Consider the following 24,853-nt stretch of genomic DNA (forward strand, 5'->3'; position numbering starts at 1 on the left):
CCTTGCTCAAGAGACAGCTACAATTAAACCATCACTGAAAGATGGGCAGCTGATTTTGAAACTCTTAAGGGAAAAAGATTTGGGAATAATTATCTATAACCCATTCTAGAATCAATCTTTTCATCATTTTAAATATTATATTCACTATAACTGTATCATCTCTGCCATTATATACATTTTTTTATTTTTATTTCTATTTTATTTTATTTTTGCGACAGGGTCTTGCTCTGTTGCCTAGGCTGGAGTGGAGTGGCACAATCTCGGCTGACTGCAGCCTTGACTTCCCAGGCTCAAGCAATCCTCCTACCTCAGCTTCCCAAAGTGCTAGGATTATAGGCGTAGCTAGCACTACAGGCATGTGCCACCACACTCAGCTAATTTTGCTTACTTTTTTGTAGAGATAAGGTCTCACTATGTTGCCCAGGCCTCCCAAAGTGCTGGGATTACAGGCGTGAGCCACCACACCTGGCTTCTGCCATTATAGTTGACAATAGAGATGAAAAGGTAAATGGTGAAAGCATTGTCTTAAATTTTATGCCACATAGTTGCATTATGATTATTTCCCCAAAAATCTGTTCGCTGCTGTAGTTGAAAACCAAGAAGTGGGGCGGGCTTGGTGGCTCACACATGTAATCCCAGCACTTTGAGAGGTCAAGGCGGGTGGATCATGAGGTCAGGAGTTCAAGACCAGCCTGACCAATATGGTGAAACCCTGTCTCTACTAAAAATACAAAAATTAGCCAGGCGTGGTAAAGGTTTCATAGAGGTCCGTGTACAAATACTTCCTCTTTTTTGTTTTTTTGTTCTATAGATGAAAAAACATTTAAAGCCCTTAAGGAAGAAGGAAATCAATGTGTAAATGACAAAAACTATAAAGACGCCCTCAGGAAATATAGTGAATGCTTAAAGATTAACAATAAGGAATGTGCCATATATACAAACAGGCAAGTTCTTTGTAACTTTATATATTTCTTATGTTAATAGTTTTGATTAAAAATATTTTAAGTAACTTATTAACACAAATAATTGCCAAAGTTTTTGTGATGGTTCTAGGAATTTCTATAGCAAGCTGTCCTAACCAAGGGTTTCTGAAAGAAATGAGACTGCGGGAGTTCTACAGAGACTGGAAGCCTGAGGTGTGGGCGGGATGGGAGGTCTGACATAGTATGTGCCACCAGGTTCCCAAAAGCGACCGTGGCTGCTTTGGCTTGTGCAACTCTGATTCAGCATTTCCTGGCTTGCCGGCCTCGTTGCAGCTAGCTGGGCCTGGGCATTGTCCAGTGTGGGGTGCACACGTGTAGTCCCAGCTACTCAGGAGGCTGAGGCAGGAGAATTGCTTCAATCTGGGAGGTGGAGGTTGCAGTAGAGTTGGATCACACCACTGCACTCCAGCCTGGGCAACAGAGCGAGACTCCATCTCAAAAAAGAAAAAAAAAAAACCACCATGAAGTGGTTCTACATATGTTAGACAAGTTATTCTGACAAGCCCAACTCCCTGAGTAGCCCTTTTTAAATCTAGCACTCCAAACTATACCACATATTCTAAAACTAATTTTGTTTAAGAATGTAAAAATTTTAGAAATAATGCCTCATTAGGTATCCCACTGATTCTTCCCATTCATTCTCTGATATGTTTCAGTGTTTCTTTGAGATGAATGTCTTGCTGTCCTGCATAATGACAACATTACTCCTTTGACAATAATCAGGGAACCATGGAACTATCTTTCCTGTACAGATAATATAAAAAGTAGACTCGTTGGGCGCAGTGGCTCACACTTGTAATCCCAGCACTTTGGGAGGCTGAGGCGGGCAGATCACCTGAGGTCAAGAGTTCGAGACTAGCCTGGCCAACATGGTAAAACTCCATTTCTACTAAAAACACAAAAATTACCGGGTGTGGTAGCAGGCACCTGTAATCCTAGTACTTGGGAGGCTGAGGGAGGAGAACTGCTTCAACCCGGGAGGCGGAGGTTGCAGTGAGCAGAGATTGTGTCATTGCACTCCAGCCTGGGCAACAAGGATGAAACTCCGTCTCAAAAAAAAAAAAGTAGACTCACAGTTCAGAATGCCACTTGTCTTCCCACATGGAATCATTTTCATGTCTGAGTGTCAAGTGTGAGACACAGTACTAATCAAAGAGACTGACCAACATTTTCCATCCCTACAGATACAGTCCTTAGCACAGAGATGGCACTGTCATAAAAAGCAGAAATGGTCTACAATGCTCAGATTTAAGGAAATGACAAGTTTTGAAAATCACTAGAACCTAGCAGTAGCACAGGCAGAATAGAATTTATTTCCCGTATCATCCTGCTAAATATTTTCCAAGCCATTGATGCTTCAGGAAACTTGGATAGGTAGGTATGGCAAAGAAAAATCTAGGAAAAATAGCTCCCAAGAATTCAGAGGAACTGGCCCAGTAATTACACTTTTTTTTTTTTTTTTTTTTTTTTGAGAGGAAGACTCACGCGGTTGCCCAATCTGGAGTGCAATGGCGTGATCTCAGCTCACTGCAACCTCTGCCTCCTGGGTTCAAGTGATTCTCCTGCCTCAGCCTCCTGAGTAGCTGGGACTACAGGCAGGCACCACCAAGCCCAGCTAATTTTTATATTTTTAGTAGAGATGGGGTTTCACTATGTTGGCCAGGCTGGTCTCGAACTCCTGACCTCGTGATCCACCTGCCTCAGCCTCCCAAAGTGCTGGGATTACAGGTGTGAGCCATCACGTCCGGCCTCAGTAATTTCACTTTTAAGAATTTAAGGAGGCCGGGCGCAGTGGCTCAAGCCTGTAATCCCAGCACTTTGGGAGGCCGAGACGGGTGGATCACGAGGTCGGGAGATCGAGACCATCCTGGCTAACACGGTGAAACCCCGTCTCTACTAAAAAATACAAAAAACTAGCCGGGCGAGGTGGCGGGCGCCTGTAGTCCCAGCTACTTGGGAGGCTGAGGCAGGAGAATGGCGTGAACCCGGGAGGCGGAGCTTGCAGTGAGCTGAGATCCGGCCACTGCACTCCAGCCTGGGCGACAGAGCGAGACTCCGTCTCAAAAAAAAAAAAAAAAAAAAAAAAAAAAGAATTTAAGGAAATAATAGAGCAATATACAAAGAGTGTGTATACATGTACACTTACACACACACCTATATAAGAAATAAGACTATAAAGAAACATATACCAAAATTTTCTCAACAGTGTCTTTCTCTGAGTTGTGGGATTATCAGTAATTAAAAAAAAAAATCTGTGCTTACCTGTATTCTCTTTTTCTGTATGCACAGAACTTGCATAATAATTAGGAAAGGCACTGAGATGTTTCCCAAAAGTATTAAGTACATACTGCCATGTATTAGGGAAATATGCAAAACATGAAACCTTTGGAGAAACCAAGTAGCACATGACATAATTTTATATCCTAAACTAACAAACCAACTGCGTAAGAGACTTTTTTTTGAGAGACATGGTCTCACTCTGTCACCCAAGATGGAGTGCTGAGGCATGATCACAGCTCACTGCATCCTTGACCTCCTGGGCTCACGCAATCCTCCCACCCGAGTCCCCCGAGTAGCTGGGACTACAGGCATGAGCACTGATTGTTTTATTTCTTATAGAGACAGGGTCTTGCTATGTTGCCTGTGCTCGTCTCGAACTCCTAACCTCAAGTGATCCTCTCACCTTTTCTTTCCAAAGTGTTGGGATTACAGGCATGAGCCACTGTATCTGGCCTACAAGAGACTTTTTAAGTAAGTATTATATGCCTTTTAATTTTTTTTCTTTTTTCTTTTTTTATTTTTATTTTTGAGACAGAGTCTCCCTCTGCCCCCAAGCTGGAGTGCAGTGGCGCAATTTTGGCTCACTGCAACCTCCGCCTCCTGGATTCAAGTGATTCTCCTGCCTCAGCCACCCCAGTAGCTGAGATTACAGGCATATGCCACCACACCTGGCTAATTTTTTTTTTTTTTTTTTGGTATTTTTAGTAGAGATGGGATTTCACCATATTGGTCAGGCTGGTCTCAAACTCCTGACCTCAGGTGATCCACCCACCTTGGCCTCCCAAAGTGCTGGGATTACAGGTGTGAGCCACTGCGCCTGGCCTCTTTTAATTTTTCTTAAAAATTTACTCTTCTTCACCCTACGATCATTTTAACGCTTCCACAAGTTTTGCATCTCTGGAAGGAGAAAGACAAATGATTAATTCTTCTGATACTTTTGTCTGCAGAAAAATCGGTACCTAATGGCATACCTGATAGTTTGAGGTCTAAAATCCTCATAATTCTGTTTTAAAATTCCACTTCCATCCCTTCTCACTTACCCCAATGTCCAAAATCCCATGTCTAGGAGAGTAAAATTAGGACAGACATCCCTTTTCCCCCAGATATTCACATACGTATGTATATGAACATACACATGTGCATATTTATTTATATTCACTTATACTTAATATGCACTTAAGGTATACAGCAAAAAAGTCTAGATACAGAGACCATTATCTTGACAATATAATTACTAGGTTTAAGGCCTGGAAAATGCAGCTTACCATGTAAAAATATCTCACCACAAGAAATCAGTAATTTTCAAAGCTGGTAAAACTATCAATTCTACTAAAAAAAAAAACCTCGAGGCTACAGGTAGGTTGATAGGGTAAATACTAAAATTAATACCAACTGGGTTGCTATTAAGCTTACCTTACAGCTTTGAAAAACTCTGATTTCTTGTGGGTTTCAGTGGTGAGCTGCATTTCCTTAGTTTCAGCCGACTTCCCAGCAGGAATTCGAGTCTGATGAAAAATCAGCAAAAGGAAGCCCTCACTGAGAAACATACTGGTATCATTCACTGAGTGGAGACAGTGAAAAAGGAACATATTTCTAAAGGCAAATTCACATTAGTAATATATATGTTTATATGGTAAAGACGGATTTAATTTCTTATGGCAGAAAGAACAATTAATTTTCCTTGAAAACCTGATTGCTTTTTCTACAACATGTTTGCTTTTACCCTACCTATCTCTTTGAGATATTCATTAGTCACAGTTCACCCCTTAAGTGCCCTTTAAGAAATCAAAACAAAAAACCTTTAGGTCTAAATTTGAGCAGTAGTTATAAGACATCTTCTGGCAGCAACGCTGGGATCTTATAGCAGAAAAAAAAATTAGTAAAACAAACCTTTAACAATTTTTTGCATCACCTTTATCAACTGGGATACTACCTCTCAAATCTGTGACAAACAAATCTGGAAATCTTGCTTCATCTATATAGAAATCGGTTAAATTTTTAAAGTAAGTATTTGATAATTTCAAGAAAAAACACGTTTTCTAAAATGTCTTTAACACAGTAATTCACAATAGTATACAGTTCTGAAAACGTAGAAATAGAACTTTGCTTTAAAAACATCCTGAAATACATACCTTTCATTACTTATTCTGAATTATAAGGTTTATCATATTTAAACCTTGTTCTAGACTAGTACTGTCAACAAAGCACCAGTACCCACAGGTAGTTAAATTTAAATTTAAATTAATTAAAATAAAATAAAATAAAATAAAATGTTCAGTTCCTCAGCTGTACTAGCAACCTTATTAGTGTACAATGGTCATGTGAGGTTGGTGGCTACCTTATGGAACAGCACAGATCCAGAGCTTACTGCAAGAAGTTCTATTCAATAGCATTGCTGTAGACAAAACCTAAATGGGGAGACAGCATAGTTAAAAGGCCTTACCTGGTCTGAGGAGGTGTGGGTGTGTAAAGGGGCTGGGCTGGCCTAAGTATCGGTTTGGAATCCTCCTTTCTGGGACAGGATGAAGGGAGTACCTTCGCTGTGAACACAACATACATCCTGAATGAAGAATAAAGAGGGCGAAATGAAACAATAGATCTAAGAAGTCTTCATGATATAAATACACTTCTCCATCTCCAGCAGTTTGGATGCTTTAGAAAAATGCAAACTAGTATTTCCTTCCTTCTCTCCTTCAATATTCATTTATTTATTTTTAAGACAGAGTCTCACTCTGTCGCCCAGGCTGGAGTCAGTGGCTCAGCCTCCCTAGTAGCTGGGACTACAGGTATGTGCCACCAAGCCTGGTTAATTTTTTTTATTTTTGGTAGAGATGAGGTCTCACTATGTTGCCCAGGCTGGAAACCCACACCATTTTCTTTGTAATCATCTTAGAAACTATGATTTTTCTTTTTTTTAAATCTTTTTAGAAGAAACTATGCTTTTTCTAAACAATCCTCTACAAACTTAATTGGAATTAACTTTTAAGACTCCTCTCTTCCAAATACATATATTATTATTCATAATTCATAGTCCTTACAGAAATTGTGTGTTCACAAAGAGACTGTACAGTATTGATCGTTGAGATCAAACAGAGAGGACCTAGTGAGCAGCAGCGGGGAGGGATAAAAGCAAAGATTACAAAGTCAAATAAACCTGAGTTTGAATCTCAGTTTCTCTGGTACTAACTGTGTAACCTTGTCCAGATTACTTCTCGGAGTCTGATTCTGTGTTTGTAAAACAATGATGATAATGCCTACTTCACGTGACAGTTAAAAATCTAATTCCTTAATTTAGAATGCAAAGCCTTCAAAGCTCTCTTATCTTCCTAATCTTTTCATCTCCCTCCAGCAGCACTAACCCGCTGGTGGAGTAGGCTGCTGCTGCACTGGTGAGTTCTCTCGTGATTTCTCTCTCTCCTCTTGCACCTTCTCCACATGCACGCTTGTGCACACATACTCATGCACACATAGTATCTTCTGTAATCTCATTCGGGAGTGAAATTTCAGAATATAAAAAGTTAACTGATTCCTTTTTCAATGCTCATATGAAATAATCCTAGCATATCCTTCTATTTTGGACCACTCTCAAGCAGAGGGAGCTTAACTTTAATAAATTCAAAGCAAACAAGTGACACTTTAACAGGAGACATAAATTGAGATGTTTATTCCCAGTACATTTTTAAAAAAGGTCTCAATAGCTTTTTACTTACATTAAACATCTTTTGCCCAAAGTCATGTAATTAGTAGCAAAGCTGGTGTGTTAAGTTCTATTTCAAAAATATCCAGTTCATTCATAAGTTTCAAACTCTTTTGCTTAGGAAACTTCGTGATTTGGATCCTGCTCCCTCATCTGACCTAATCCTCAAAAAACATAATTGCAGCCACACTAAGCTACTTGAAGAATTCCGGCTAAATCATTCTGTATCATAATAGCATTTGCATGAAAAAATACAGTTCTCTTAAAGAGGACACTGCCTGCTTATATGATTACACAAATTCTTAAAAAAATCAGCTCAAATAGCACTCATGCAGGAGACTTCTCTTACTCTTCTCACACCTACTGCTTCTGTTTCAGATGTCTTTGCCAATGCTCCTATGGTTTCTATTTTAATACCTACTACACTTCACATAATTGCTAATTAGTTTGCCAGTCTACTATGAACAATCTTTGGAAAAAGAGATAACTTGTTACTTGACTTTATTTTCCCAGTGACTTGATTTGGAATGTATTTTGAAGTTAAAAGTCAATGAGTCTGGCTTCTGATTGGACATAAGAAATAAAAAAGAGGAATTAAGAATAATTCTTGATTTTTGACTTCAACAAGTGAATAAATGGTTGTACCATTACGTGAAACAGGAAAGCCTGAGATATTTATTGGAAATAAATTTAATGGAGAGGTCAAATGAGCAATCTTAATTTCAGGGAGAAAAGTGCCAGGCTAGATATATAAATTAAGGTGTTATAAGCACACAGATAGCATCTAAAGCCCTGGGAATGGGTATTACCCAGGGAAACTGAACAAAGCCTGGCACTGTAATATTTTAAGTGTGAGAAGGAACACAGGAGAAAGAAGGAAAATAAGAAGAATGTGGTATTTAGGGCCGGGTGCGGTGGCTCACGCTTGTAATCCCGGCACGCTGGGAGGCCGAGGCAGGCAGATCACTTGAGGCCAGGAGTTCGGGACCAGCCTAGCCAACATGGCTAAACTGTGTCTCTACCCGCCACTCCCTACCCCCCACAAAAAAAGAGTGTGGTATTTAGGAAGTTAAACAAACAAGTGTTTTCAGAAGTGGGGAGGGCCAGGCCAGGCGCGCTGGCTCACGTTTGTAATCCCAGAACGCGCAAAGTGGATGGATCACTGAGGTTGTTCGAGACCATGACCCAGAAACCCCATCTCTACTAAAAATTTGGGATGGTGGTGCATGCCTGTAATCCCAGCTACTTGGAGGCTGAGGCAGGGAATGGCTTGAACCTGGGAGGTGAGGTTGTCGCGATCACACCATTGCACTCCAGCCTTCGAGTGTGAAACTCCATCTCAAAAAAAAAAAAAAAAAGAAAGAAAGGTGGGGAGGGCTCACAGTGTGGCAAGTGCTTCAAAATATAAGGAAGCCAAAAGGACGACCACTGGATATGGTAACATCAAAGTCACTGGAGACCCTGGCGATTTTAGCAGAGTAAAGAAGACAGAAGCCAGATTGGAGCGTGCCAAGGAGGGAATATGATGTAAGAAAGCAAAGACACTGAGACAATACTCTGGATAAGTTTTGTTGTGAAGAGGCAGAGAAAATGGCACAGCAGATGGCTGGGAGGCAAAGGATCATCAAAGTAGGGGATAACGGCAGAAACAAGTGCTCGTCTTATAACTTTATACTCCACTGAAATTAGTTTTTTCAAACTATATGAATTTCTTAAGAGCAGAATTTCCTATTTTCTACCTTCTCTCTGTATCATTGTGTCAGAGGCGTTCGAACCAGAGCAACTCCATCTTCAGTAGGGGTCTGGTAAAATAAGGCTAAGACCTGCTAGGCTACATTCCCAGTTTAAGTTAAGGCAGTCTTAATCACAGAATGAAATAGGAGGTCGGCACAAAATGCAGGACATAAAAACCTTGCTAATAAAACAGGTAAGTTATAGTAAAGAAGCTGGCCGGCTGGGCGCAGTGGCTCATGCCTGTAATCCCAGAACTTTGGGAGGCTGAGGCAGGCGGGTCACCTGAGGTCAGGAGTTCGAGATCAGCCTGACCAACATGGAGAAATTCCCTCTCTACTAAAAATACAAAATTAGGCCGGGCACGGTGGCTCATGCCTGTAATCCCAGAACTTTGGGAGGCTGAGGTGGGCGGATCACGAGGTCAGGAGATTGAGACCATCCTGGCGAACATGGTGAAACCCCGTCTCTACTAAAAATACAAAAAAATTAGCCGGGCGTGGTGGCGGGCGCCTGTAGTCCCAGCTTCTTGGGAGGCTGAGGCAGGAGAATGGCATGAACCCGGGAGGCGACGGAGCTTGCAGTGGGCGGAGATCGCGCCACTGCACTCCAGCCTGGGAGACAGAGCGAGACTCTGTCTAAAAACAAGGTGGTGCATGCCTGTACCAGCTACTCAGGAGGCTGAGGCAGGAGAATGGCTTGAACCCAAGAGGTAGAGGTTGTGGTGAGCCAAGATCCCACCATTGCACTCCAGCCTGGGCCGTAAGAGTGAAACTCCGCCTCAAATAATAATAAAAATAATAATAATAATAACAAAAAATAAAAAATTAAAATAAGCCCGTCAAATTTAGATATTGCAAACATCTTCTCCTAGACTGTCACCTTCCTGTGAACTTTACCTGTGATATTCTTAGTAATAAAAATATTTAAAAAAAAAGAAAAAAGAAAAAAAAGCTGGCCAAAACCCCCTAAAACTAAGATGGCAATGACAGTAACCTCTGATTGTCCTCACTGCTACACTCCCACCAGCACCCTAAGAGTTTACAGATGCCATGGCAACGTCAGGAAATTATCCTATATGGTCTAAAATGGGGAAGCATGAATAATCCACTTTCTGTTTAGGATATAATCAAGAAATAACCATAAAAATGGGCAACCAGCAGCCCTTGGGGCTGCTCTGCCTATGGAATAGCCATTCTTTATTCCTTTACTTTCTTAATAAACTTGCTTTAACTTTACTCTGTGGATTCCACTGAAATTCTCTCTTGCACGAGATCCAAGAACCATCTCTTGGGGTCTGGATGGGGACCCCTTTCCAGTAACAGTACGTTCTTAATATCTGTTTGTGGAATGCCTAGAACCTAAACTCTTTAAGTCCTGGTCTGAGAAATGCAGTAGAGTGGAATGAGGAGAACCTGGAATTAGACTCAAGTTTAAAAATCAGGTTTTTCGGCCGGGCGCGGTGGCTCAAGCCTGTAATCCCAGCACTTTGGGAGGCCGAGACGGGTGGATCACAAGGTCAGGAGATCGAGACCATCCTGGCTAACCCAGTGAAACCCCATCTCTACTAAAAAATACAAAAAACTAGCCGGGCGAGGTGGCGGGCGCCTGTAGTCCCAGCTACTCGGGAGGCTGAGGCAGGAGAATGGCGTGAACCCGGGAGGCGGAGCTTGCAGTGAGCTGAGATCCGGCCACTGCACTCCAGCCTGGGTGACAGAGCGAGACCTCATCTCAAAAAAAAAGAAAAAAAAAAAAAAAAAAATCAGGTTTTTCACTAACAAGCTACGTAGCCTTAGACAAATTACTCTATCTCTCAGAACGTCTGTTTTCGTATGGGCATAAAATACTTATTTTGCTATAATGCTGTGTCAGTGAAATGAGCACTTGCTGCAGTGTGACTCAGAGGGTACCCAAAAATGTTCAACATTATTAGTTACTATTTCCAATGGCAGGCAAATTATAATCATGGGTATGCCACACATAAGTACATGTAAGTACATATACTGGAGAGAATTTAAATGGAGTTTTAAGCATTTCACAATACCTCTCAAAAACAAGTATATAAAAAAATTAATGCAAAGCAAAAAAATATTCAGACCTGACAAATGGTCTTGAAAGACTAGAAACATACACTGCAGTTTTAGATTTCATTATACTATCATTTAAGTGAGGGGTTATAAATGTGATGGAAAATAAAATAAACACAACATAGAGGAGGAAAAACAAAGATCATTATAGGGAATTTTCAGAGACAATAAAATGAGCCAGGTATAGAATATAAGTTCTTTAAATTTGGGTCTAGACTACTGGTAATTTATCCCCAAAGCAAACCACCTTTGGTCTGTTTCTACCTGGGCTCTTGAATTCTACTTTCCCATACATGACTGAATTTCCAAATAGCAACCACTGATCCATTACAAATGTAAATTACATCATTAAACTTGCATATTCCCCACTCCCCACAAAGGCTTCCCACTGTACTCGAAATCAAGCGCTAGCTTTAAGTGCACCAGTCCCAACTGGCAACAACCAAAACGTCCATCGACATGGCCAGTGGCTACCATATTAGATCACTACGTGGCTGACTCTCACATAGGTCTCAGCAATAATCTTCTGAGGCTTCTCCTCAGAGGCCTTCTAAACCCAATCTAAAGTAGCGCTCTCCCCCAGCACATTGTTCTTTATTTTTTTTGGAGCACATATCACATTATCTCGAACTATTTTATTTGTTCTATTATTTGTATTCTATTATAATGCAAGCACCAGGAAAACTGGTGTCTTTTGTTCAATACTGTTATCACCAGTGGCTAAAACGGTGCCTGGAACAAAGTAGACATTCAATAATTATATAGTGAATACATAAACACGCAACTTTCCAAATCTTTAATTACATGTTGTATAGCAGTAAACCTTGGGTGGACAAAATACTATAATCTCAAAATGACTTACCACTGGCATGCAGAAAGTTAACTTACCAGGCTACTTCCTCCAAAAGGCTTTCATTGACAACCCCAGCCTGAGCTGTCTCTCATATAATTGTTTAGCATCCAGTACTTCCTCTCATGGTAACTCTTATTATATTGTAACTAAGTTACTTGGTTGTATCTCCCACTGAACTGTCTCTTGACTGAAATAAATATGTCAACTGTTTGAGTACTTTTTTCACACATAAGTCACTACTTCATTTTCCTAAACCAAAGCATGGAAGAGCTGGGAAGTAATTAAGGCCCAGTAATCTAGAGGTCATACTATGCAAGGGATATGGTGTGTCTATTAGCAACAGGTTCCATTGGCTTATAAGGCACTGCCTGAAGCTTCCAGGGAAATATATAGGGGAAACCGTCCAGAGGATTCAGGATGGTCTGGTATGACTCTGGACTAGCTCTATCTGGACGGCCCAGTCCCTACACTGACCCCAGAATGACACCATAATGCAGCCCTCTCTGACATATTTGTAACTCTGCTTGCCACATAATCAGTACCCTCATCTCCTAGCGCATGGTAATAACATTATCTTTAATATAAAGATGTACCTATTTGCAGTCACTACCTCTATCACCACCACCAGCAGAGCCTGAGCTAAGGAAACCACGGTTCTCAATACCCAGCACACCCACTTCCAATTATCTGTTAAAACATGGTGGATTACTATGAAGTTCTAGGAGTGCAAAGATATGCTTCACCTGAGGACATTAAAAAAGCTTATCATAAAGTGGCACTTAAATGGCACCCTGATAAAAATCCAGAAAATAAAGAAGAAGCAGAGAGAAAATTCAAAGAAGTAGCTGAGGCATACGAGGTATTATCAAATGATGAAAAACGGGACATTTACGATAAATATGGCAAAGAAGGATTAAATGGAGGTGGAAGTCATTTTGATGATGAATGTCAGTATGGCTTCACATTCCATAAGCCAGATGATGTTTTTAAGGAAATTTTTCATGAAAGGGATCCATTTTCTTTTCACTTCTTTGAAGACTCGCTTGAGGACCTGTTAAATCATCCAAAAAGCTCCTATGGAAACAGAAGCAGAGACGCAGGATCCTTTTTCTCTACCTCCAGTGAATATCCAATTTTTGAGAAATTTTCTTCATATGATACAGGATATACATCACAGGGTTCACTGGGGCATGAAGGCCTTACTTCGTTCTCTTCCCTGGCTTTTGATGATAGTGGAATGGACAACTACATATCTATTACAACTTCAGACAAAATTGTTAATGGCAGAAATATTAATACAAAGAAAATTATTGAAAGTGATCAAGAAAGAGAAGCTGAAGATAATGGAGAGTTGACATTTTTTCTTGTAAATAGTGTGGCCGATGAAGAGGGCTTTGCAGAAGAATGCAGCTGGAGAAGACAGTCATTGAACAACTATTCACCAAAGTCTCACAGCTCCAAACATGTATCTCAACGTACTCTTGTGGACAATGATGAGGGAGGTATATCTTGGGTTACCAGCAACCGGGATCCCCCTACTTTCTCAGCAGGAGTCAAAGAGGGTGGTAAGAAGAAAAAAAAGAAGCGTAAAGAGGTGCGAAAGAAGTCTACCAAAAGGAATTGTTAAATTGACTCTTCAAACATAACATTTGAACACAATTGTGTGTGTTTTGGTTAATCACAAATTTTGTAGATAACACTTGTTTAATACTATACTAAGAGCTTTTTAACACTCTTAACAGGATTGTGGACATTTGGTTAGTAGTTGTTTGGATTGGGTATGTCAGAAAAGGATGAGTTTGTTGTGACAGTTGGTGCTATTAAGAATTTGCCTGGGTAATATAGTGAGATCTTGTCTCTACAAAAAATTTACAAATTAGCCAAGTGTGGTGGCACGCACCTTGTAGTCCCAGCTACTCGGGAAGCTGGTAGGACTGCTTGAGCCTGGGAGACATAGGTTGCAGTGTACTGAGATCACGCCACTGCACTCCAGCCTGGGCGACAAAGTGAGACCCTGTCTTAAAAAAAAAGGAATTTGGAAAACTGCAAAGAGTTTTTTACTTCAGAATTTTTCTTTAGTAGAGTGTATATCCTATTTTATTTCTTTTCTCTAATTAAAACCACTATACACATTTCTGAAACATGCATAACATTAGGAGACAAGAAGGTATTAAGACACACAGGTTCAGACTATATAATTATTCATGAAATGATTTTTTTCCAATGGAGGTAGAGCATTTGATGCATAACTTAAAGGTACTACAAATTAAAAATTAAAGTATAAAATATTTTAAGTTAAAAATAAACTTAGTTGGGTGCAGTGGCTCACACCTGTAATCCCAGCATCTTGGGCGGCCCAGGAAGGAGGGTTGCTTGAGGTCAGAATTTCACGACAGTCTGGGTAACATAAAGAGACCTGTCCTCTATGAAAAAAATTTTTAAAAACTTTAGCTGGGTGTGGTAGTGCGTGCCTGTAGTCCTAGCTACTCAGGAGGCTGAGGTGGGAGGATTGCTTGAGCCCAGGAGTTTGAGATTGTAGGGAGCTATGATATTGCCATTGCACTCCAGCTGACAGAGTGTGACCCTGTCTCTAAAGAAAAACAATAAAAAATTAAAAAAATTTAAAAATGGGTAACATTGTAAATTTTATGTAGTATATTTTACCACTCTTTTTTTAAGGCCAGTCTTACCCTGAACTCAGAGCAGTCTGTATGGTAGGCCATCACTGAATCACTCCAGATAGGAAACTTTCTATTTTTGTTTAGAGTTTGTACACAAAATCTACAAATACGTTACATTGAAATACCACGTATAGCCATTTTAATTTAGTCATGTTGGGAGAAAAACAGATGGGTTACAAATACACCAGATATCGAGCAAATCGTTTGAGTTACATCTAGCAGCACTAAAACTTATTCACCTTTGGCCAAATACAAATACAAAATTGGAAAAAAATGATAATATCTGCTATTTTTAAAAGAAATTCAAGCCTGTAAAAAAAATGATCAGGAATATCTGCTAACACAATGAAACCCCGTCTTTTTAAAAGTCCCAGCTACTCCGGAGACTGAGGCAGGAGAATGGCAAGAGCTTGTGATTTTGCACTCCAGCCTGGGCGACAGAGCGAGACTCCCAAAAAAAAAAAAAAAAAAAAAAAAAAGGCCTAAAAAAAAAAAAAAAAAAAAAAAAAGACAGTTATAGTCAAGAGCTTGTGTTTTGTATCGGTATTTGATTTTTAGTGGGCAGATGGGAGAAGGAAAGGTTATTTATTCTACAGAAGAGACTGGGGACAATTCATATAAAAAATTTATTTTCAGAAAATAAAATAATAAAAGCCCAGGGTATTTTAAATGCTTCTTATATAAGATGTGATATTTAGTAAAGTTTATCTGTTATCATGTATGTGGTAGTAAAGTTGAAAAAAATTGCAATTTTCCAAAAACTAAAGCAAAAATCAGTGTCTCAGAAAATTTAAGAATGTAATGACATGCCCTGTAGTCCATTTCTTCACTCTTAACAGAAAACCAAAAATTTAATCATCTTACTCAATAGCTTAAAATTCCTCAAAGTTTTCCCACCATCTAAAGGAAAAAGCTAATTGTTTCTTAACATAATATACAAGGCCCTCCATGAGCCAGCCACCAGCTTTTTCCCAACTTGATTTCCTATCAGCTCCTTGCGCCCATCTTACGCTCTAGCTCAACTGTTTCCAAAATCTGTTCCAGGGATACCAGTTCAAGACTCATCACAGAAAAGGGGTCCATGGTCAAATACATTTTTACACATTTTGCAAATTACTGCTGAACACATCTCTTAGAAACCTAGACTATTAAGGGCTGGGTGCAGTGGCTCACGCTTAAAATCTCAACACTCTGAGAGGCTGAGGTGGGAGGATCACTTGATCCTAGGAGTTCAAGTTTACCCTGGTCAACATGGCGAGACCCCATCTCCAAAAAAAGATTTAAACTATTATGTACATTATGAAATGCAGCATTCCCCAAAAGTATTTGATCACAGAATCATTTTCGTGTAATGCCTACTATTTTGTCTAAGAACATATTTCAAAAAATCTTTTCCTAAGCCGGGTGCGGTGGCTCACGCCTGTAATCCTAGCACTTTGGGAGGCCGAGGCTGGCGGATAATCCGAGGTCAGGAGTTTAAGACTAGTCTGGCCAACATGGTGAAACCCTGTCTCTACTAAAAATACATAAATTAGCCAGGCATGGTGGCGGGCACCTGTAATCCCAGCTACTCGGGAGGCTGAGGCAGGAGAATCGCTTGAACTCCGGAGGTAGAGGTTTAGTGAGCCAAGAGATCGCGCCATTGCACTCGGGCCTGGGCTAGAGTCAGACTCTGTCTTTTAAAAAAAAAAAAAAAAAAAAGAAAAAAAAAAAAGGCCGGGCGCGGTGGCTCAAGCCTGTAATCCCAGCACTTTGGGAGGCCGATACGGCGGATCACGAGGTCAGGAGATCGAGACCACCCTGGCTAACACAGTGAAACCCCGTCTCTACTTAAAAAAAAAAAAAAAAAAAAAAAAAAAAAAAACACCAAAAAAACTAGCCGGGCGAGGTGGGGGGCGCCTGTAGTGCCAGCTACTTGGGAGGCTGAGGCAGGAGAATGGCGTAAACCCGGGAGGCGGAACTTGCAGTGAGCTGAGATCCGGCCACTGCACTCCAGCCTGGGCGACAGAGCAAGACTCCATCTCAAACAAAAAAAAAAAAAAAAAAAAATCCAGCCATACTACATGATTGCAATGCTTAGTATTGGCCATTCCTTTTCAGAGTTCTGTGTCTTTACAAGCGTTCCTTCTGGTAGTACGGCTTTTAGTCATGTTGGTGACAGCCTTTCAAATAAAAGCAAATTCCAGGCCGGGCGCGGTGGCTCAGAGAGGAGGGTGGATCGCTTGAGGCCAGGAGTTCGAGATCCACTTGGCCAACAAGGCAAAACCTGGTCTCTACTACAATTACGAAAATTAGCCGGGCGTGGTGGCACGTGCCTATAATCCCAGTTACCTCCGGAGGCTGAGGTACGAGAATTGCTTGACCCCAGGAGGCAAGAGGATGCAAATGAGTAGAGATTGCCACTGCACTCCAGTCTGAGCGACAGAATGAGGGCCTGTCTCAAAAAAAGACTGAACAATTGCACATCTTTCTTTTCACCTAATCCCACGGAAACTTACGGCTTTCTGTAGCTTTACTATGAGAACTGAAGAACAAGTTCTGTGCACTGGACAATAACTTTTTATTTTTTATAGTAAGAAGTCGATGTAATTAACATTCCATTTTAAATGAATTCAAGTATATCAACATAAACATATGCCAAGACATAGCTTTGATGTCAAATACCACACGTTGTTTATATATTGGCCCAAAAAACTGAAATACAATCCAATGGCAGATCCGCCTGCAAGGAAGGTGATTCAGTTTTCACTGATTAAGCTTTATGTTCATCAGATTAATTGCTCGCAATAGAGGACACCCTACAAAAAATTATTCTCCTTAATCCTTCGTCTTGTCTTTGCAAACAGGACTTTCAGACACAGAATGCCCCATGAGTATTTCCAAACAGTTACCTTTCCTAAGAAGAGCTGCTTAAATAATTTGTGTTACTAAGACACGCTTCGTGTATATTCTGGAGCAAGCTCTCATGCCTAACAGAAACAAGAGCTACTTGATGTGAGACACTTTGTCACTTATATCACTTATTTGTGATAATTGCCACAACTTCGGAGTCCGAGTAACTTGGAAGACAGCCCCTCTGGGGAATGGCACACTTTTTTCTCTGCAGTCGTTTCGGCTTCACAGAATACCTGAACGGTAGAGAACACACTGGGACCACCCCCTTCCAGGAGCAGCCGGTATAGAAGAAATCCGCGGAGAGCACAGAGGGTTGGGGAGCGGAGGCCCCACCAGGAGAAAGGTCGGCCGAAACAGGGATCGCCTGAGACCAACTTGGGTCCCTCCAGGGGACACCATGGGAGGAGACCGTGGGAGGAGAGTCTAACCTGAGAAACTGCGGATGTTTGCTACAGCGGGAACCAGCTTGGGGGCTGAGAGCAGCCAAGGCATGACGGCCTAACTCACGCGTCGGGAAGAGAAAGAGGGTAACCGCCTGCAGCGCCGCGTCGCCAGGAAACCGGGCCAGCCCCCCCCCCCGCTTCCGGCAGGCGTCGCTCCCGGGCCTTCCTTGCGCGGCGGCGCAGGGTGTGACGTCATGCCCCGAGGTGGGACCGCCTCTCCGGTTCCACACCCTTGTTTAGGTCGGGGTGTTGAGTTCTACTCGGTGCGCGCAGCCACACGATGTGTTCTTGGACGTTGCTCCCTGGAGGGGATGCTATCTACCGCCTCCTTGCAGGCGCCCATTTCTGGGGTTGGCCCATCCAGGGAGCTGGTTCCTAGTTAAGAATATGAGAATGCATGCGCAGGGAGGCAGGCAACAGCACGAACAGCCACGCTTCTAGAAGGTTCTAGGGAGCGCGCAGGAGCAGCGCAGAGAGAGTAGGAATGAGCAGGCGGAGGACCCGGGGTCACGAGACCGTTGGGTGGGAGGAGCCAGCGGCCGGGGAGGTTCTGGTCTGTTCTGCCTCGCGGCAGCCGCCCCCTTCTTCGCGGTCACGCCGAGCCAGCGCCTGGGCCTGGAACAGGGCCGTAGTCCCCCCAGCTTCGCCCACCACCTCTCTACCATGGACCCCCGCAAAGTGAACGAGCTTCGGGCCTTTGTGAAAATGTGTAAGCAGGACCCGAGCGTTCTGCACACCGAGGAAATGCGCTTCCTGAGAGAGTGGGTGGAGAGGTGAGACCCAGGCCTGAGGACCGTTGGGGGCGGGGAGAAGCACGGCCCCAGGGGGAGCCGGGCGGGAGCTGGCTCCGGCCGGCGGGCGAGGCGGGGTCGCAGCCCCTTCTTTGCCCGGGAAAGGGAGGCGACTTCGATGGGTCATGGAGGATCGCGAGCCCTGGGTAGTACAGGAGCTGCGGCGAGCCGGAGGCAGACCGGGTTCCTCGCACCCTGAGGTTGCCAGGGGTGTATCTTGGGCGAAATAAAAAAGCGGATACGTCGACACTGGAGACGCGAGGAGTGAGAACTGCAAGACTTAGCTTTTGCGTGGGGTGGTTTTTTCTTTCAGTCTCGTGTGCCCTGCTCAGGTCTCATTGGTATATAGCGGTTCCTTTACGCACTATCCCTTTACATTGTGTTATAATAATATAACACTAGTAAGTTAAAAGTTACAAAATTATTTAGTAAGTTAGAATAAAAATGATAACTGTAAAAATGATTGTCTTTACCTTACAGCGTTTCTAGCTGCGTAGGATTAATTATCTTGAGAATCACTTTTTATACCTCCGTTACTTGGCAGTGTTATCACTCCAAACACTTCTGAGAAAAATAATGTTTTAAGTCCTGGCGTGTTTCCAGGATGTATTCTTGTCTTTAACTGTAGAGTACTTCGCTACGTGCAAGGAGTTAATTGCCAAGGCATTGTGCCTGGTGCTAGGAAACAGTGTAAGTACTATTTAGGGATACAGACGAATAAATACGAAAGTTCGTTTTGATATTTACTATATAATAGTAATTAGCACTTTACGTATTGAAGGAGCCCCGAAGAGAGAAAAAGTGAGAAGGAAGTCTTCCCTAAGATGACTTTTTAAAAAGTTACTACTAGTGGATAACTGAAAAGATGACATACAAATTGCACTAAACAGGGATAAATAGCAACTATGCAGACCATTGCGACTCCTAAGAGGTGCTATTGTGAACATTATCTATTTAGTGATTTTTCTCTTTTAGAGACAGGGTTTGGCTCTATCATCCAGGCCGCATACAGTGGCGGGATCACTGCAGCCTCTGATTCCTGCGCACAGACGATCCTCCTGCCTCAGCCTCCCAGGTGGCTAGCAGTGCAGGATCGAGCCACCATACTTGGCTAATTTAATTTTTTTTAAGAGGTGGGGGTCACGTTAAGTTGCCCAGGCTTGTCTTGAATTCCTGGCCTCAAAGGACTCCCCTGCCTCCCAAAGTGGTGGTATTACAGGCGTCAGCCACTTCACCCAGCCTGATATTTTTATATGGGAAGATGAGCTCATGATTACCAAATAGCTCAAAGAATATTAACAGGCTGGTTCTAAGGAAAAAACTCGTTGCAATCTGTCAACGTTGTATATTTTTTTCTTCTTAAGTAGTTTTTCAATCTTTAACTCCCCACCAATTGTCTTAACTACTGAAAGACTTTTACTTATATGTGAAATTCTGAGACCATTTAATATTATTATGTTAATAGTAACTATGACTATTGGTAAGAAGTCTATTTTGCAAACTCCTCAACCGGGAAATGTCAGGATTAGGAATTGAGGGCTAGATTTTAGTCGTTTTCTCTATTGAACAGCTTGATGATCCAAAAGCCTTTAAGATATTTGTATGCTTTTATCCTAATTATAGGAAAGAACCTGCAGTTAATAAATTCTTTCTAAAATTCCAGGTAAAGTAAACAAGTATCACAGGAAGAAATAGCTAGCTCCAAGAGCTGACTGCACTTTAAGTGGATACAATGTTTTTGTTCCATTCTTACTAGTGAGGAAGAGGAGACACAGAAGGAAAAATTAACGCGTAAGAACAGTGTCTTCCTGACTTGTGTTGGAGTGATTGTGCCTATATAGAGAATTCCAGTTGAAGGTCTGCAAAATATTTATTTGTCAGGCACTACTATATCCTCCCCACCCCCCCCCAAAAAAAACAACAAATCGTCATATACTTTATTTTAACGTAGATAATTCCAGTTTTTCTTTCTGATTCCACTTACATTCTTGTGGCATCCTGAGTCGGCTTAAGTATGGGGTGAAGCATCATGGCATATGTTGGGACTTTATTCTGAACTTAAATTGAGACATTTAATATAGAAGCTTTTTCTCTTTATTTCTGTATTTAAACTAAGATTTTTATAAACTCTTGAGGCCTTTGAGTTTGTATCCGTTTCTCTGCTTTCATCAATCTGCAGTTCAAGATTATGGCTGATGGGGCTGAATACCGAGACTTCTAGGTCCAGACGTATTCCTAGGCCTGATCCTACTGTTAGGGTTACTCAAGTTGAAAGCATCTCAGTTTCTCACAGGCTTAGCTGTTGAAGAACAGTACATTTGTCTATTTGCTGTAATTGCTAGCATTGTTTATAGCTTAGTTTTATTTGATATAAGGATTTATTAGTTTAACAACCTTTTTTTTTTTTTTTTTTTTGAGATGGAGTCTCGCTCTGTCGCCCAGGCTGGAGTGCAGTGGCCCCGGATCTCAGCTCACTGCAAGCTCCGCCTCCCCGGGTTCACGCCATTCTCCTCCCTCAGCCTCCGGAGTAGCTGGGACTACAGGCGCCCACCACCTCTCCTGGCTAGTTTTTTGTATTTTTTTAGTAGAGACGGGGTTTCACCGTGTTAGCCAGGATGATCTCGATCTCCTGACCTCGTGATCCGCCCGTCTCGGCCTCCCAAAGTCTGGGATTACAGGCTTGAGCCACCGCGCCCGGCCTAACAACCTTTTAAATTGCACAAAGAGAAGTACTAAAAGTCTGAAGTAGTTGTCATTGAGGATCCAGGAGACTGTTCTTTTCAAGAACTGTGTTTTAAGATGTTTTTGTTTTCCCCATTTTAGAGACAGAAGTATTCTCCCACTCTATTTTCTCCCGTTTAACAATTTAGTATCTTGTATGTGCTTTCATGGCTTTACTTGATGGTAATTAAGATCAAAGAGAGTGTCTTTGTATTCTCGGTAGCACAGTACATGGCACATGGCTTTTCTAAATACTGTAAAGGAAATGAACAGAATGCATTTCTACCCTCAATATAGGATTTAGAGTGTAGCAACCAATTTTTTTGTACATGTGTATAAATAACCATAGCACAAAGCAGATTAGAAGGTTATCAAATTAAGAGAATTGTGAATGAAGTTTTGTGTGATACTATGTGAGAAAGGTCTCTACACTGGTCCTACTTGATTGTGTAACATAAAAGCCTGTAGTGGCAAAGTCCAAGTGGCAGTTCTTGGCCAGAAAGTAGCTTGTTCTGAGGCTTGGAAGCATTAATTGAAATTTCGTACCTCCCAGATGGTGTTTTCTTCCATTAGTTAACTAGAATTTAGGATGTGAGAAACTAAATCTAGCTTATGAGTAAATCCTCTTTTTTTTTTTTTTTTTAAGTTTTTATTTTTTTGCAACAATTTCTAGCTCAGAGAAAAATTGCAGGTATGGTACAAAGAAATTTTTTCTGAACTAGTTGAAAGTAAGCTGCCAACATTATGCCCCAACACCATTGAGTGTGTATTTCCTACAAACAAAGTCTTTACAATACAGATATTAAACTTAGGAAACTAATACTGATGCATGCATGCTATCTAATCCTCAGATTTATGTGTTGCATTTAGTTGCCATGTCACCTAGTCTCCATTCTGATACAGTTCCTCAGTCTTTCCTTGAGTTTCATGATCTTGACAGTTTGAATATTATAGTCAAGTTATTTTGTAGACTTTCTCTAAATTTGGGTTTGTCTGGCCTTCCCTGAGTATTGGATTTAGCTTAATACATTTCTTGGCAGGAATATCACTTCCCCAAGTTGGTGTACCGTAAGTTATACTGTGTCTGGATGTCACCCTGAATACATTCCTGACACTGAATTTTGAAACTTAGGAAGAACATAGTGTAAGAAACCCCTTGTGTCTTCGTTAAAATTTAACTACAAAGGACTGGTGATTACCGTGCTCTTTTGCAAAGTAGTATCTCCATAGAAAAGAATTTTGTGGTGTCTGTATGCCTGTTCCTTATCATTAAATCATTTTACTTTGCTGAACTGCAGATTAGGATGTTTTGGATCATATAATCTTTATTGTTGACATGGGAGCTATTCCATATTAAGGGTACTGAGTAACATTTTTTTCTATCATATTAAGCCTGATGGAAAAAGTAGGCACATTTTGTTTGAATGGTGCTTATAAGAAATTCCAAATTCTGTTTCTTTTTGTTACATTTGCTACTTTGCATTTATACTTTTGCTTCATATTGGGATCCTCAGATGATACTAAAAGAGTGAAAAGGCAAGCCACATGGTAGGAGAAAATATTTGCAACACATAAAGCTGACAAGAGGTTCATATGCAGAATATACAAACGACACCTTCAAATAAATAAAGACAATCTTTTAGAAAGCTAGATGAGAGTTGAACTTTACAAAAAAGTCTTTTCAAATGAGCAGTAAATACATGAAAAGGGACTCAACTGCAATGAGATACCAGTAGACACCTATCAGAATGGCTAAAAAAAAAGATGGACAATAGCTAAGTGTTGGCCAAGGGGTGGAACAGTTGGAATTCTCATGGGTTGCTGATATAAGTGTGAATTGATAAAAGAATTTTGGAAAACTGATACTCATTTAAATTCAACCTGCACATACCCTTATGACCACAAATTCCACCCAATTGAAATGAATGTAAATGTAGATATGACAACTCTAGTTAACAAAGAATCAGGCCGGGCCTGGTGGCTCACGCCTGTAATCCCAGCACTTTGGGTGGCCGAGGCGGGCAGATCATAAGGTCAGGAGATCGACACCATTCTGGCTAACATGGTTAAACCCCGTCTCTACTAAAACAAAATATTAGCCAGGTGTGGTGGCATGCGCCTGTAATCCCAGCTACTCGGGAGGCTGAGGCTGGAGAATCACTTGAAACCAGGAGGTAGAGGTTGCAGTGAGCCAAGATCATGCCACTGCACTCCAGCCTGGGTGACAGAGCGAGACTCCATCTCAAAAAAAAAAAAAAAGGAATCAACCCTTTCTGTTCTCAAAGTTAATATATCCCTTGTTTTACATAGTTAATGACTTTTTTCTTTGTTTTTTTTTTTTTAAACATGTACACTTTATTGAATGCCATGGTAGAAAAGTGTGTGAGGATAAAGGGCTGATACAGGACTTGGCTCCAGGGGCAGGGCGAGGAATGGAAGGTGGAGCACGTGGGATACAGGTTATGGGCAGAGCTCCTGGCCTGAATGATGTCTCCTGATCTATCAGTAGGCTTGGAAGATCAATACTGGGATGACGATGAGCAGAATGGTCATGAGGATGCCCAAAATCAGGGCCCAGATGTTCAGGCACTTGGCGGTGGAGGCATAGGCCTGGGCCCCAGTCAGGTTGCCAACCATCTTCCTGTCCCTAGACTTCACGGAGTAGGCGAATGCTATGAAGCCCAGGCAGCAGGGGTTCATGAAGAGGGTGTTGAACAGGGACCAGACGACGTGGTCGGGCACGGAGGTCTCACTGCGGATGTGGATCATGGTGGACGTCAGGGGAGCAGGGTTGTGGGGCGCCCCCAGTACAGCCACCTTGTGCTCCTCCTTGAGCATCTCATAGTTGTGGGGCTGGCCGCTGTTGACAGGAGAGAAGAAGGTTTGGACTGTGGTTCATGGTGTCCTGCGAAGGCCAGTGGTGGTCGGGTTAGTCTTTTTTCTTTGTTTTTAAGGCAAATTTTAATAATGTCTGTGTTGCTTCCAACTGTTGTGAAGTGTTCTCAAATCTATCAACCATTTTAGTAACTGGAATGTCGCAGGTAGCCTATATGCTATAGTGTCTGCACCAAATTGGAGCATGTAATGCTAATTCTTTGTGTTTTTTGTTTGTTTGTTTGTTTGTTGAGACGGAGTTTCACTCTTGTTGCCCAGGCTGAAATGTAATGGTGCGATCTTGGCTCACTGCAACCTCTGCCTCCCAGGTTCAAGCAATTCTCTTGCCTCAGCTTCCCGAGTAGCTGGGATTACAGGCATGCGCCACCACGCCTGGCTAATTTTGTAGAGACAGGGTTTCTGCATGCTGGTCAGGCTGGTCTCGAACTCCCTACCTCAGGTGATCTGCCCACCTCTGCCTCCCAAAGTGCTGGGATTGCAGGCGTGAGCTGCTGTGCCTGGCCACTTTGTATCTTTTTTCTTCCTCTTCTAGTTATTTACTTCTAATGAATTGTGTTGCCCTGGACTATTTGGAAAAGAAGAGTTTGTAGGGCCAGGAGGAAGTATTAATGGATGAGGTCGGGAGGGGTATAAGAAGAAAATGTATAATGTAATGGGCATGCAAATATAAGCAAGAAAAGTCCTCGTAGGTCTCAGTCACAGGAAATAAACATTTTGAATTATTATATCATGACTGCATAATTATTTCATAAACTGCATATTTAAATTTAATTGAACTACTCTTATTTCAAGTTTT

General features: G+C 41.7%; 5 protein-coding genes across 23 annotated transcripts in view; 2 read left to right on the forward strand and 3 right to left on the reverse strand.

Moving 5' to 3' along the window:
* The window catches only part of XPNPEP3 (X-prolyl aminopeptidase 3), a 73,966-nt gene extending 56,152 nt beyond the window's left edge, over window positions 1-17,814 (reverse strand). Inside the window, exons 1-3 of one of the 8 annotated variants that reach the window (XM_050805894.1) lie at window positions 17,636-17,733; window positions 13,532-13,625; window positions 5,707-5,823 (exon numbers count right to left, since the gene is read on the reverse strand). In XM_050805894.1, the coding sequence (XP_050661851.1) occupies window positions 5,707-5,818 (112 nt within the window). In that variant the 5' untranslated portion in view covers window positions 5,819-5,823; window positions 13,532-13,625; window positions 17,636-17,733. Of the gene's footprint in view, window positions 1-4,035; window positions 4,161-4,676; window positions 4,769-5,706; window positions 5,824-11,666; window positions 11,761-13,531; window positions 13,646-17,635 lie in introns of those variants that run through there. The other 7 variants (XM_050805896.1, XM_050805891.1, XM_050805892.1 and 4 more) reach the window with 7 other exon arrangements.
* ST13 (ST13 Hsp70 interacting protein) overlaps window positions 1-24,853 on the forward strand; it is a 285,343-nt gene that overhangs the window by 233,467 nt on the left and 27,023 nt on the right. Inside the window, exon 2 of one of the 2 annotated variants that reach the window (XM_050806005.1) lies at window positions 18,154-18,423. In XM_050806005.1, the coding sequence (XP_050661962.1) occupies window positions 18,314-18,423 (110 nt within the window). In that variant the 5' untranslated portion in view covers window positions 18,154-18,313. Of the gene's footprint in view, window positions 1-18,153; window positions 18,424-24,853 lie in introns of those variants that run through there. The other variant, XM_050806004.1, reaches the window with a different exon arrangement.
* Window positions 1-24,853, reverse strand: part of LOC126963577 (E3 ubiquitin-protein ligase RBX1) — a 598,764-nt gene that overhangs the window by 104,965 nt on the left and 468,946 nt on the right. The window lies entirely within an intron of this gene.
* DNAJB7 (DnaJ heat shock protein family (Hsp40) member B7) lies at window positions 12,041-13,445 on the forward strand. The gene has a single exon (XM_050806008.1). The coding sequence runs from the start codon at window positions 12,329-12,331 to the stop codon at window positions 13,256-13,258; it is 930 nt and encodes a 309-aa protein (XP_050661965.1). The 5' UTR covers window positions 12,041-12,328; the 3' UTR covers window positions 13,259-13,445.
* Window positions 23,488-24,100, reverse strand: LOC126963674 (interferon-induced transmembrane protein 3-like). Its single transcript, XM_050806155.1, has one exon. It carries the CDS (start codon window positions 23,998-24,000, stop codon window positions 23,665-23,667), a length of 336 nt encoding a protein of 111 aa, XP_050662112.1. The 5' UTR covers window positions 24,001-24,100; the 3' UTR covers window positions 23,488-23,664.

Source organism: Macaca thibetana, chromosome 10, assembly GCF_024542745.1.
Source record: "Macaca thibetana thibetana isolate TM-01 chromosome 10, ASM2454274v1, whole genome shotgun sequence".
Classification (NCBI taxonomy): domain Eukaryota; kingdom Metazoa; phylum Chordata; class Mammalia; order Primates; family Cercopithecidae; genus Macaca; species Macaca thibetana.